Source organism: Temnothorax longispinosus, chromosome 6 (genome assembly GCF_030848805.1).
Source record: "Temnothorax longispinosus isolate EJ_2023e chromosome 6, Tlon_JGU_v1, whole genome shotgun sequence".
NCBI lineage: Eukaryota > Metazoa > Arthropoda > Insecta > Hymenoptera > Formicidae > Temnothorax > Temnothorax longispinosus.
Genome location: NC_092363.1, coordinates 15,572,919 through 15,587,459, shown reverse-complemented (window position 1 = coordinate 15,587,459; position 14,541 = coordinate 15,572,919). Strand labels below are relative to the sequence as shown.

The 14,541-nt window shown below is 41.0% G+C and overlaps 1 protein-coding gene across 4 annotated transcripts; it reads left to right on the top strand.

Annotated features, from left to right (window-relative positions):
• Positions 1-136: 136 nt before the first annotated feature.
• Positions 137-14,537, top strand: Anne (anne boleyn). Of its 4 annotated transcripts, XM_071782104.1 has the most exons (12): positions 137-1,044; positions 1,148-1,486; positions 7,848-7,932; positions 8,024-8,251; positions 8,336-8,460; positions 8,540-8,696; positions 8,795-8,999; positions 9,075-9,413; positions 9,497-10,448; positions 10,566-11,085; positions 11,171-11,352; positions 11,477-14,537. In XM_071782104.1, exons 2-12 carry the CDS (start codon positions 1,471-1,473, stop codon positions 12,901-12,903), a joined length of 4,236 nt encoding a protein of 1,411 aa, XP_071638205.1. In that variant the 5' UTR covers positions 137-1,044; positions 1,148-1,470; the 3' UTR covers positions 12,904-14,537. The 4 variants fall into 4 exon arrangements, with proteins under 4 accessions (XP_071638205.1, XP_071638204.1, XP_071638202.1 ...); XM_071782103.1 differs by having other exon boundaries at positions 137-1,486; XM_071782102.1 differs by lacking the exons at positions 137-1,044; positions 1,148-1,486 and adding an exon at positions 4,726-7,427.
• The last annotated feature ends 4 nt before the right edge of the window (positions 14,538-14,541 follow it).

Genomic DNA, 14,541 nt, shown 5'->3' with positions numbered 1-14,541 from the left:
CAATGAGATTCTTGCGAACGTTCTTCCTCCATTTCCATGGAAATTCTTTATTCCCTTTTTCGGGAAATATACTTATCGTTAAAAAATTATTGCGCCATATGACGTTATACTTAAAAGTTCGAAATCTTTCCATTCAACACGAATCTTCTCATTCTTTTTATTTCCTCGCATTTATTCCTCGCAATTATTTTATATTATGAGAACTTTTGTATTATCTATCTTCATCCAACAAAGATAATCTTCATTAATTTCCATTTTCTTTCTCTCGCTGAGCTTCAACTTCAGCATTTGCTCTATATCTGTAGATAAAGTAATAATATTTCAGAAAAGAACTTTTTATTTGGTATAAATCAGATTGATATAGATCAGAAATTTTCCTGTTTGCACTACATTTTTTCAATTATATAAACGAGATAATAGATAAGAGTTACAAAATCTTGAAAAATATAAGAAATTTGGTAAATAACAGAAGGAACTTATCAAAAGAATAGATATAGATAGTTGCATCTACATACATAGAGACTGCCTAAATTTGTGTTGACAAAATTAACAAAAATAACCATTTATATAAGTTCAACGTTCAATTATAATCCTAGCCGAAGATAAAATCTTAATTATGATATCAATCTTAGATCGGGATTATAGATGTTTTCTAAATTTTACTATTCAGGTCATCACTATGAATGAACTATCCTTTAGTACGTGATTTTAAAATGTGTGTAACGATTAATATTTATCTTTAATCGCGAAAGAATTTCAGGAAGACACGATTTCGAAAGGTTTCTTTCGATGCTATCATACAGTAAATCTAGATCGTTGACAAATCGGCTGGCAAGCAAATGGCTCATAACGATAAGAGAAAACGACTTTCGGCCGATGGTGGCGGTAGCACATACTATACGACGTGATATATCGGAAAGAGCGCAGTGTGGTCCGATGCGCCGTCGCGCACCGTCGTCGCTTTCTCGATCGCGCGACCGCGAGATCGCGATCGAGAGAAGCTTAGTGTATCGGAGATCTATTGCGACACATTTCCAATGAAGTGTCGGTGAACCTGTCAAATCTAGCGCGATGCATAGAAATCACTTGGTTTACGACTATTTTTGAGATTCTACATTCCATAACTCTCTCTCTCTATTCCAAGTAGCGGGACTTATCAATATCATTTCGAAACACGAAATAACGGAGCTTAATAATCGTGTAACTAGAATAAAGTGTAACTAGAATTAACTTTTGTGGACTGGTTAATATATTTAAAAAATAGACATTTTTTATACTCTTACAAATCTTGTTATATTTTTTTCTACTCGACGTCACATAGGATTGGCTAAATAGGTTTGCAAATGCAACACGGTAAGAATTGCAACACGATTGTGAGAACAGGATATATTCACCTCACAAAGAAAGAGATCACCGAGAACCGCAAGAAAACTCACAGCAATTCACTGTTGCTCATCGTACGACGGCAAGATGGATACAGCGAATGGTAAGACTTTCCAAGATCATTTATCTAAGTATGAAACTTATCAAAGTATGAAGCATGATTTATGAGACGAAAGATTGGTCTCGTTATCCTTGTCAAACCGTCTCGCGGTATCGAACGTTTGCTTCGTCAATATGTCTGGTTATCGGCCTCGTGTCTGGAATTCTTAACACGATAGTTAGCGTTTCAGTAACATCAATTATTATTATCACTTTCACCGTTAAACTTTTAAGTAGTACAATTTTGTATCGCAACCACCTGTACGATTCTTCAAATTACATATTTTGCTCGATAGACGATTTGAATAATCATCAAATCTTATATGAATAATATTATGATAAATACGTGACTGAAATCCTACGGAAAGCACGTAGCATAGCACACGTTGTCGCATTGTATTTTTTTTATTATTTGTGTGTAATTTTCTGTGCCAATTTTGAGTAAATTATTATCTAGAATAATTATCTCTCTCTTGGGATAATAATGAGTTAGCTAAAAGATTTTAAAACGAGATATTAGCTTGAGAAAGGAAACGTGATAATTCTCTTGGCGACAAATTATACTGGAGTCATATTTTTGCAAGAAACTGCAAAGATAAGGTAATACTGTCAATCCGTTTACCCAAGCATAAAACTAAAGCATGTGATTTATGAGACAAGATATTAATCTGGTTTGAAATTGTCTTACGTAAAGCGTATAGACACGTAAATATCGTAAATTCAGTAGATCCATATAACTATTATATCTGGCCATTTCTTCTCAATTAGCTATATAATTATTATATAAAAAAAATTTTCACAAAATATCTTATTGTTAAATTAAAACCTCGTTCTTTTAAGTAAAGCAAATAATAGAATAGTACATTTGATATAAATCTTTTTAAAGATATTTATCACAATGCGTGCATTTTGACGTGACAGTCAAATAGTCTGGCAGTCGTTACAATGTCGTTAACATAATTATACTTAATGTCTTTTATATTAAATACAAGTGTTAAATTATGAGACGTTACGTAAATATTTCTACTCTATTCTATCTTTCATAATATGAGTGAATTTTTAGAAAAAACCAAGTTAATTAACTGGTCATGCAAGATTCGTATATGTGCAGCATGCGTATACACATCAATCAGTGTAATCTTACATAACCGGCAATTCTAGTTTGGAGTTGATTATGGTGTAATTCTATTTTGCATCTTCAAGTTGATTATGGCGCAACAACGAGACAAGGAATGTATCATTATAAATAAATAGAAAGTTGTCGACAATCTAAAATTTAAATTTTAGCCAATCAAAAGAACGTATCTCTACGTAATATTCTTTTTAATTAAAAGCTAGATATTATTGATATTATGTTAGCAAAATTTATGCATATATTTATAATGACAAGTTTTAAAATAGCCGTCACTTATATTTAATTGTGTGAAATTAAGTTGAATTGAAACAACAAATTCTGCTAGCAACGTTGTCCTCGACCTCTGCATCATTTAGAGTCGCGACCGCTTAGACAAAAGTAATATTGCTCAATTACTAACGTTGTCTCGCTCGGCGTTTTAATATCGACGAGTCTTTAATTCCGTTTAACGCTTCAATTAAAGAGACGCACTAATCGTTATCTTTACCCAAAAGTTTTATCCGGTCTGAAACATTTTTTTTGCGAAAATCTTTTTGCTTTCATTTGTTGCGTGAATTGTGCTCCGCGATAAAGTCCACTCGTTCTTGTCACAAATTTAATCAATTAATCATCGGTTTATCAAGGATTTTGAATTCCATGATAATAATTAGCGCGAAAGAGTTTATTACAAGGACGATCTTACGTGTAGATAAGTTGTAAAATACAAAATAACTTTATTGTAACGATTTTATACCTTAATTTCATACTTTGCGAATATAAATACTATAAATAATATCTCTTATCTGTTTACTATGTAAAAAAAACCATGCATCTGTAATAGGAGTACGTTTGCGGTGCAGATTGAGAAATTATATAATATTAAATATTTGCAAAATCTGCGACCGATGCGAGTATGACTAATTAATACCAATAAAATCTTGATATTAAAATGCTTCTAAATGTTAAAAATAAAAATTAGTAATAAAAATTTAAAAAGTAAAAAAATATAAAAAAATTAATTAATAATTATAATATAGAAAGATAGGAATCTAAACACAAAAATATGTTTAATAAAAAAAATTATGAAATTTGTATTGTTAAAAATGCCTTTAAACGGAAAGTACTGCGAAGTTTTATGGCAGGTGTGACTTATTTGTCAGTCAAAGAATGCAGGTTTTTAAATGTCGAGTATGTGTGTGTGTGTGATGGAGCACGTGTTGTTAGGACAGTGATGAGTTAGCTAAAATGAGGTATAGACCACGAGGGTCTGGTCGTTCGATATTCCAATACGATGGGATCTCACGGGACGCGAGGGAACAAAAGGGAAATAGCAGGCAGAAACAGCAGGCGGAGTAAAAGACGAGGAGACGATGTCTGATCGAGGAAAATAGCCGGTGTCAGCTAATAGGGCCTAGTACGCGGTATATGGATATGTAAATGTATACCTGCAACCGGAAGAGTCGAATAATGACGGAAGGGAAAGTTGATAACTTAAATCAGAACCGTAATTAATGGGAACGATGACGAGGAAACTCGGTCGCGCCGGCGCTAACGAAAAAATGAGTCATGGTCGGCAACGACGATGGTGTCGACGTTCGTCATCGTTATAAGTTGAGCAGCTGATGGTAGGGGGATCCCAGGTACGGCTACACAAGGATAGAAACCAAAGGAAATGCAACGCATATTCTAGCTTCCAGACTTTCAAAATGTCTTTTACCAGATGAAGCAAAGACAGAGATTTCGATTTAAACGAATAAGAATAGTCCTTGTGAAATAATTTACTGATTCTTAATTATGCTTTTTCGTTACCATCGTTTAAGAACTTATCTATGAATGGTAGAAAAAAAATTGTTAATCTAGACTTATTTAAATCCGACACGACCCACGATATATCGTAAAAGATAAGAAGTGCGATTTAAGTGAGAATAGTGCTCTGTAAAGACAGAAAGCTATGATTTTGAAAGATCAAAAGGGTATTCCGAGCGATAAAAATTGCGATAAACTTGTAAGATGCCGTATATTTTAAACTGCGATCGATATTTGTTAAACGATAACTATTGCAGTTGAACGTTGTAGACGGCGTATTGCATATGAAACAACATTTCGTACGATAAACCGTACGGTAACTTCAATCCTCATAATTTGAAAACCACTTAATCGGTTTTATGGAAATGAAACACACAAATGCTAGATAAAACTTATCTAGTGTTTACCTTCACAAACCGTGATTGATCGCATTTCTCACGATGCGCGGACTGAAGGTGCTGCGCAGCCAGTAGATATTTAGTTGTCCCTGCCGGAGCATTGAACCCCGTTCAACTCGAGGCTCTACCGCTCGACAAAGCGCCCCATTTAGACACGTTCCTGTAGCCGAGTTTGCCACGACTCAGGGCGCAAGTCTTCCTTTCGGTCGGTCTCTGTGGCAAGCATTTTATTCGATTCGCTCACGTTCGGAGACTGGTCGCAATCCAGAGCAGACAAAACCCCGGCTCTCCGTCGCACCGTTCCAACCGCGTGTTCGTCGGTGTTCCACAATGAAGAAGGTCTCTTTCTGGTGAAGTTTCGTCGTTTGTGCGATCAGCGAGTGACAGCGGTGATCAGCAATCACGAGGAATTGCTACGCAGCCAGTCAGCTAAGCAGCCAGTCAGCCTGGCCGGAGTCGGCAATTTCGGAGCTGAACTCCGAAACGACGGCGCCGCGCCGCCATTTTAGTGCGAGCACGTTTTCGCAAATTGCCTTATATTTGCACGCAGTTTGTGGTAAAAGAAGATTTTCGAGTCTGAGACGGAGAACGATCCATCTGCGAGACACAGCATCCCAGGGTGGTGGCGGCAACACCACGAATGAGCGCCGCGTCGAGAAAACACCCGCGCGCAAAGTGATTTCTCGCAGGAGAGTGGCGTTTTCTTTTCCGTTTCCTAATTTGCGGGTGATCGAAACCTATTGCGCGCCAGCGGCAACGTATACCGGCACTATGAGTAAAATGCTGGACACAAACTATCGCACTGTATTCTCTGTACTTAGAAGTCCTGAGGAGAGTGAAGAGTTTAAGCGGATCATCTGAAAAAATCGCGCCGAAGGAGAAGTCATCGTTTTTTCCGCGAGGACAATCGTATTCGCAAAAAGTGTTAAATCTATTGGTGTTCGGTGTAGAGAAGTCTTTCTCCTCCTATCTCTTTATTTGTCACGCATATTTTTTATTGCCGAGAACTGAGACGTCATCGTTGACGTAATTCGCGATCTATTAATAGATCGGTGATTTCGGGAAATCTTAGAATGCACCGATTCTAATAGTATTGCGCAATTCTCATTCGTATTGATTGGTTTGATCGGAGAGGAGAACTTAGTCACGCGCTAAGTGAGCTGATATCGAGTGTATCCAGTAATCTCGTCTACTTAAAAAAAGCTGAGACTATTGCGTTTCTCGCGGGGGAAAATTCCAGCGTAGTGCGCGTGTGAAAAACCGCGAGCTGTCACAATCTTTCTGCCGATCGAGATATCCCGACGGCAACCCCGGATACTCCTATAACCCGTAATGTATTTGCGATCGCGCCAACGAGCAGCACAAGGGAGGCACGAGCACATAAGAGAGGCGGTAGGAGCTGGTGTAGCGGCCGCGTGCGGTCGCAGAGATCACGGATCGTCGTCTTCGAGGGCCAAAGGTGGAACGCAGAAAATAGCGGCGAGCCGTTACCGCGATCTAGCGTTAGCACCGCAGCCGCAACCGCGGCCGCTACGAAGCGGCTCCGCAGATAGGGGCGCTTTGGACCTGGTGTACCTGAAACGCGGTATGAGCGAGGGTGAACGAGCGGCGATCACGCCACGAATCGGCTGGCGAAAGCTCACCGACCCTGGTGACTGACACGAATCCAGGAAGCCGAGGGCAGGTCCGAAGCGATAGCACCAACTACCGCTATTCGCTCATCAGCATCCTCGTTCTCCTGCCACTCTCTCGACGACCGACATCGGTCTATGGTTCTGGCACAGCCACGAGACGGCTTTCAGAGTCCGTAGGACGTCGTCGTCGTCGTCGTCGTCATCGTCATTGTCGCATCTCCCGTGCCAGCTTGATGCCGGCCAGATGCCGGATAACGCACCGCTAAGACCCGCTGCGAGGACCTTGAAGAGGGATCCCGAAATGGCGGGCAATCGGTGTCGGTAGCAGACGGGGTTAACGTTCCGAAGAGCGCAAAAACGTTCAAACGGCACCCACGTCGTACCTCCTAGCTCACCGATCATCTTCGGCATTCTCTCCCTCTTCCCCTTCGTCTTCGTGTTTCAATGTCCCGGCTGAATTTTTAATCATAGCTTATAACGAAACTCTGTCTCACATCGAGCGATCCGAGGTAGCCTCGAGGAGCGCCCGTATACAGACAATAATTCGTTAGGTACTAAGGCTAGTGTTAAATTACAATACGTAGTAAAAAGGACAGAGCAGATAAAGGGAAACAAAGGAGGCAGGAGTCAAGAGAGAGTCTAACGGAAAAATTCTCTAATAATTACATCTAAAAATTACGATTCTCAAAAGAATTATAGAGAAGACACTCAAAAGAGAGAAAAATAAAGATAAAGATAAAGATATAGAAAAACAGATACCGCATCGAGTGTAAGCACTTATCAAAGGTAGAATTCCGTTCGTTCGAGAATTTTAGTCCAGTTTCCCTTGAATCGCCTTTCGGTTGAGCTGCATTTTCTTAATCGCGAGCATGCCTCCTACGCCGAACAAGTTAAACCTGAGCTTCACCAGAAATGCTTACAGTGTTTTCGGTAGTCGCAGCGCAACTACCGCGAACGAGCATCAGCGCGAGCAAAAGACGGAATTGCTGGAGGGTAAGGAACAAGGAAGAAATATCTCTATCGTATTCTCCAAATTATTTATCACATTCTTCGTTTACCGACAAAATTTGTTTCGTGGTCATTGATACTGCTCGACATTAAATAAACGCGTTGTCCCATTCTACCTCGCTACTTTACCGCGATTATCCTCGACGATGACCGCACAATTTCCATTCTCTCTCATTCCCCTCGTGATTTGACGAGATCGGAGTTATAAAGGCCACGAGCGGCATCGTTGTCGTCAGAAACTCGGCACATTCTGCACGCGCCTCACATCGCATCATTAACAACAAACAGAATCTTACGAAACGTCGCGGAGAAAGCGTTACCCGGACAAAGTTCGCGATTGGTGAACGTTCAGTACGATCGGCATGCGAATGACCCCTTGTTGTAACGATATTGACGTCATTTCAGGTACTAGAGCCAACGGCCTTCTACATTTGAAGAATGGCGTTGATTATATCAATCCCGGTGAAGAGGACCAGATGGAAATTTACGGGTAGGTCACTCATATTGCGTATGCACATAATCGTAGGTGAATTCTCCTTGAATTTCGTAATCCACTTAATTTCCGCTCATTATCGTTACAGTTATAGACGAAACCGCATGCGGACCGTTATTATCTGGTTCCTGATTATCATTACCGGAGGCTTCCTGAGGCTGATATTCCATTGGGTCCCACGTCTCATGCTTTTGGCCACTCATACCAAGTGCTCTTTGGAAGAAGCGGAAACCGTTTTGTTGATCGAGAAATTTCAAGGAAAACACACGAGTCATTACGTGAAGAAGTTGAGGATTTTGACCGCTCAGGAGATTATGTTAGTAATCTTTTCAATGCATCTTGTAAACGTCAACATCATCAACGAAATCGCGATATCGTTAGTTAATATTTTATTCCACAGTAATAAATCTTTCCAAGAAGAATCTCTAATCGATGAAGCATGGGACGGGAGTGTAATAACCGCCAGAGAGGAGAAGGAAACCTCCCCGACGTTGTCCGTGCATCTTTCCGGGGGTCAATTCAAACGTGAGTGAATCAGTATATGCTTCTTGAGATCTGTGCGTTTCAAATATAAAATAGTTTTATCACGAGAAAATATTTTTAGAGGTGCCATCCATAACCATCTTCAATTGCAAGAAGTTGACCTACGTTTGGGACCCGGAAAGATCGGAATTCTTGAAACTGCGTGGCCTCGACACCGACGTTCTTACGTCCACGTTACATCAAGCACAAGGTCTCAGTTCTCAGGAGCAGTACATGAGGTAAAAAAGTCGAACAATTCCAACGTTTTTTAACGGGAACTTGGCGTCATAACGCATCAATTATGATAATTAATTAACTGGACGATTTACATCGACAGGCGCAACGTTTACGGCAACAACGAGATCGTGATTCCCGTGAAAAGCATATTCACGTTACTCTGCCTCGAGGTGCTCAACCCGTTCTACGTCTTCCAACTATTTAGTTTTTGTCTGTGGATCGCAGACGACTATTATTACTATGCCATGGTCATTCTCACGATGTCAAGCGCCGGAATTATAATGGCAGTCTTCCAGACGCGACGAGTGAGTCACTTCTCCTTTTTTTTCTAGTTGTTATTTCGTGTCATGATTAAACTGATCGAATTTTGTTCTTCTTAGAATCAGCATAATTTGCGCTCGACGGTGCATTCGTCCGATGTCGCCACGGTCATGCGAGATCGTACGACCAGTCAAACCGCAATAGTGCCGACGGAACGTTTGGTACCCGGTGACGTCTTGGTCATTCCATCTCATGGATGCCTAATGCCATGCGATGCCGTGCTGTTGACCGGCAACTGTATCCTCAACGAGTCCATGCTGACGGGAGAATCTGTACCTGTCACGAAAACGCCAGTTCCTTCTTCTAACGATGTGATATATAATACCAAAGAACATGCTAGACATACGCTTTTCTGCGGTACCAGAATTATACAGACAAGATACTACGGTAGTGAGAAGGTAAACTTTTCACAAATATATTTTTTATTTTTATATTTTAATTTTTTCTAAGTGTAAATAATTGTGCTGTGGTCATACATTAGGTATTGGCTGTGGTCATCAGGACAGGTTTCAATACCAGCAAAGGAGATCTTGTGCGATCCATCATGTATCCTCCGCCCGTGGATTTCAAGTTTGAACAGGACTCGTATAAATTCGTTATATTGTTAGCGTGCATAGCCAGCATCGGGGTCGTTTACACAATCGTGACGAAAATAATGAGAGGCGTTCACGGCAGTCATATTACTCTGGAAGCATTAGATCTCATCACTATTGTAGTGCCACCGGCATTACCAGCTGCCATGACGGTCGGACGTCTCGTAGCACAACGTAGATTGCAAAATAATAAAATATACTGCACGAGCCCGAGAACGATTAACGTGTCAGGATCCATCGATTGCATTTGCTTCGACAAGACTGGAACGTTGACCGAAGACGGTCTGGATATGTGGGGTGTGGTGAGCGTATCTGACGGAAAGTTTCAGTTGCCTGTCAAGGACATCGCTAGTCTGTCGTTGTCCGAGGTTCTTATCGGCATGGTTACATGCCACGGAATCACGATAATCGACAACCAATTGGTAGGAGACCCGCTCGATCTGAAAATGTTTGAATCCACTGGTTGGACGCTGGAGGAACCTGATGTATCCGATACATCTAAATTCTCCATGCTTTTTCCGACGATCGTTAGGCCAGCAAAGGATTCCAAGCTTCTCAAGAAACTGCCCAACGATTTTGGCGGTACGCTCAGTCGACAAAACTCCGTGTCTTCCGACGTAATGGACGGAATATCTCTCAGCAACCTCCACGACGCTACGTTCGGTGATTCTTCGACGGAACTGGAACAAGGACTGGAAGTGGGCATTGTCAGGCAATTTCCCTTTACATCGAGTCTTCAGAGGATGAGCGTGATCACCAGGACATTGGGCGCCAATCACTATGAACTTTATTGCAAGGGTAGTCCAGAGATGATCCTCAGTCTCTCAAGAGCAGAATCTAGTAAGTTTTTACGATTGCATAATTCAGTGTAATTTTAATTAGTTATCTAATTTTATTATTTTAATTTTATTAAAATAATGATATCTCTACTTATTTTTTTTTTGTTTTTTTTTTTAGTTCCTTCAGATTTCGCGGCCGTTCTACAAGAATACACGTCCGAGGGATATCGAGTAATCGCCCTCGCGCACAAATCTCTGAACCGTCTTCCGTATGCCAAAGTGCAACGCATAAGTCGTGAAGCCGCCGAGATTGATTTGACATTCTTGGCGCTTATAATTATGGAGAACCGACTGAAACCCGAAACCTCGCCAGTGATCGCCGAACTGAACACCGCTTGCATCAAGACGGTGATGGTGACGGGCGATAATATGTTGACCGCACTCTCTGTGGCTAGAGATTGCGATATTGTGAAGCCAGGCACACCGGTTGTCGCCGTCTCGACGAATCAGCAGAATCAGCTGAAACCGCAAATCTATTTCACGAAGAGCGATAGTCAACCATCACCGACTTCACCGAACGGTCAGCCCGATCTCAGCGAAATGACCGATTTGAACAGCGTGGTTAGCTTGGAAACCGTCGAGAGCGGCTCTTTCGGCAACACCAAGTTGGAGGACGATATCAATTATTTATCGGACGAGTAAGTATTTTTCAGCATCGCGAAATCTATTAAAATAAATATATATATATAATAATAAAACTTACGATTTATCTGATAATTGCAGTGTACAATACCTAAAGAATAAATACGTATTTGCATTGACGGGAAAAACGTGGGCGTTGATGAAGCAGTATTACCCAGAACTAATACCCAAAGTGGTCACCCGCGGTGCCATTTTCGCAAGAATGTCGCCCGATCAGAAGCAGCAGTTAATTCAAGAACTACAGTCCTTAGGATACTACGTTGGTAAGTGCGAACATAAAAGAAAGCCTATGTTCAAAAGTACAACGCACCTTTAATGGAACGACAAATAAATGTGATAACTCGCAATAAATCTTAATAATCTGATACAAGATTTCTTTTTCCGCAGCCATGGTGGGAGATGGTGCTAACGATTGTGGCGCGTTGAAAGCTGCGCACACCGGGATATCCTTATCGGACACGGAATCTTCCGTCGCATCGCCCTTCACCAGTCGCGAGACCAACATCTCCAGTGTTCTAACGGTGATACGCGAGGGTCGCGCCGCGCTGGTGACCTCCTTTGGCATTTTCAAATACATGGCTTCCTACTCGCTCACTCAATTTATCTCGGTGATGCTCCTCTACAGCATTGAGTCGAACTTGACGGACATCGAGTTTCTATACATCGATCTCTTCATCATTTCCATATTCGCTTTCTTCTTCGGTCGCACCGGGGCTTATGAGGGCCCGTTGGTGAAAATGGCGCCGCTCAACAGCCTCATTAGCACATCGCCAATACTCAGTTTGATCACCCAACTTCTAATCGTCGCAATTTTCCAATACACAAGTCTCTGGCATCTGCGTCAGATGCCATGGTTCGTGCCATTCAACCCAACCGCAACTGAGGATAAGGATGACGTGGGTTGCATGGAGAATTACACAGTCTTCATCGTCAGTTCTATGCAGTACATCATTCTGGCGGTAGCGTTCTCCAAAGGACCACCGTACAGAAAGTCTCTCTTCACCAATTACGGCCTACTCACCTCCTTCGTTTTCCTTAGTCTCTTCTCCATTTATCTCGCGATATGTCCCTTCGAATGGCTAACTACGTGGTTCCAGCTCGTTCTGCCCAACGATCTGGGCTTTCGTTTCGTTCTAGTTGGCTATGGCGTGGTAAATTTCGTGATTGCGTTACTGATTGAGTATCTCTTTGTGGAGTACCTTGTGTTCGGCAAGTTGCGCTATCGCTGGCACGACGTGGATAAATCTCGACGGAAGTTCCTAGCCATCGAACGAGACATGGCGCGCGATTCCAAGTGGCCGCCGATTTCCCAGGAGCCACTTCCGGAAGTAGCGCCGAATTTATTAATTCGGCAGAATGTCACCGAGATCAAAATTGAGAAACGGATCACCGAGTCATGCCTTCCCGCCGACACCAGCTTCATGAATACCTCGCCGATTTGCGCCGGTTTCAAACACTTCGGCTCCGCCCGCGAAGTTACTCTCAATCCCAGATCCCTCTTCGACGATTGTCGAAACACAGTGTCGATGCAGACGGTGCCGTGCTTCGAGGACAAGGACTTGTCGACGAAACAACCGGATGCGGAAACTAAAGTAAAACGACGACACAATTCGGAATCGGCAAATGGCATCAATCGCTACGAGAAACCCTACATGAATCACAATACCAATCCCATTGCCACGCTTCCCAGAAATCCTAACGCAACCCCTCAACCGCAGAAGCTGAGAGACTTCAAGGATGTCTTAGTGCACAAGAGCGACGATCGAGTGTCCAACACCAAGAACGTGCTTGAATTAGATATCCTGCCGTCCTGAGGTTCAAAGCACTCGAAAGATCGGTCGAGAGGTAGCTGAGTACCTTGAAATCAATCCAATAGCTAATTAATTCAGAATATTATTCAATCTTCATTTCTAATCGACGCATTTAGGGCATCGAAGCGATAATTATACGATCGATATGAGGCATAATCTGAAAAGTCCGGATCTTTGAAACAGCAATTTCGTGTTTTAAATGCCTGATGCTCTTGTAATCTCAATTTTCGATAAGCTCTCCTTCCATCCGGTATTTGTGATAGCCAGAATACGTATTTGATATCAATTATGATGATAATTCGTTTTATGTAAGAAGTGAATGGCGCCCGACTTGAATTTCATACTTGATCAGGCGATTTCTGTGAGTCGATGTGTTTAGTCAGTAATAGTATCCACGACTTGGGGATTAGTGACGTTACTTAAACTATGTAGGAATAAACCGGACATTAGAACGGCTTAAAGCTGTTTAGTCATTACTTGCGATCTCTCGCTATTTAATTAGACTTTATTATTTCATTATTCTTTTGTAGAACAGCTCCTCTTTCGCTTGGAAGTAATTATAATATTTAATACGTAATTTGTTGCATATTTGCGTATGTAATTTATTACATTTATCAATATGTAATTTATATAATTATTATTTAATTTCCTAATCGTATAAATCGCTTTCTAACTTAGGATTATTTATATTTCGACTCAGGCCAGGGTCCCTTTTGACCCATTCCTCCTTTATGCCCTAGTCCTCTTCCTCCTTTCTTTTATTAGAATCCGGAAGCAGAAAAGTATTATTGTTATTTATCTTCGAAAACGAGAAATTGTAAATTGTATATTGTATATTGTATGATATGCAAAGCAGAATCCTCTGGACGGAGCGTAGGGTATTATGTTTTAAAGATCTAAATGTTTACGACAACATTTAGCGCATGATCTTAAAGTGAAGCGTGAACTTCGAGAATAAGTCAGCGTGATAATATCTTTTTTTCACTACGATTCGAACGAATACTTAAGCTAACTTGCGACTTACAATTAATCCTCCAAAGTACGTTTAGCTGGCACGAAATTGACATTAACTATCTGGCCGCTATTTCCCGACTTGTTTCCCCGATGCATTTTTTATAGCCCCGAGTTTTATTTGTATTTATTCAAATAGCATGATTGTACATAAGTAATTTATATATAGCGCATAACATATGCGCATTGCATTTTAAGAAACGATAAGATTCGAGAAATAATTAGGAATGATGATTGTGGCTCAATGTGATTGCGAAATTGATTCGTTGCTAATATTGTTAAACGTTCATCTCGAAAGTCATTCCACGATGAAAAATTTGACTTGAACTAGAAATGATGTTGTGCGAGGAGTTTGGTGACATATTTAGGCGTATTACATTAAGTAATGGAATTATCTTGAATATTATGCGACGTTATAAAATAGGCTAAACCGACAGCGATAAACTATTGTCGCTACTCGGAGCCGATTACGTACTGTTAAACAACTAGGTATATCAAGATAAAAAAGATATGTACTTACAAAATATGCGCAACGGATATAGATACTTAATTGCGTTGGTTTACCTACGACGCTATAGTTCGTGTTGAAAAGTAGCGGTTGTCAAATAAAATATGTTTTTAATGTAGACA

Excerpts from the sequence above, each read along its gene's own strand:
- Anne (XM_071782101.1), top strand. The coding sequence starts at position 7,304 with ATGCCTCCTACGCCGAACAAGTTAAACCTGAGCTTCACCAGAAATGCT. Across the intron at positions 7,933-8,023 it reads GACCAGATGGAAATTTACGG|TTATAGACGAAACCGCATGC; the intron begins GTAGGTCACTCA and ends TTATCGTTACAG. Across the intron at positions 10,449-10,565 it reads TCTCTCAAGAGCAGAATCTA|TTCCTTCAGATTTCGCGGCC; the intron begins GTAAGTTTTTAC and ends TTTTTTTTTTAG.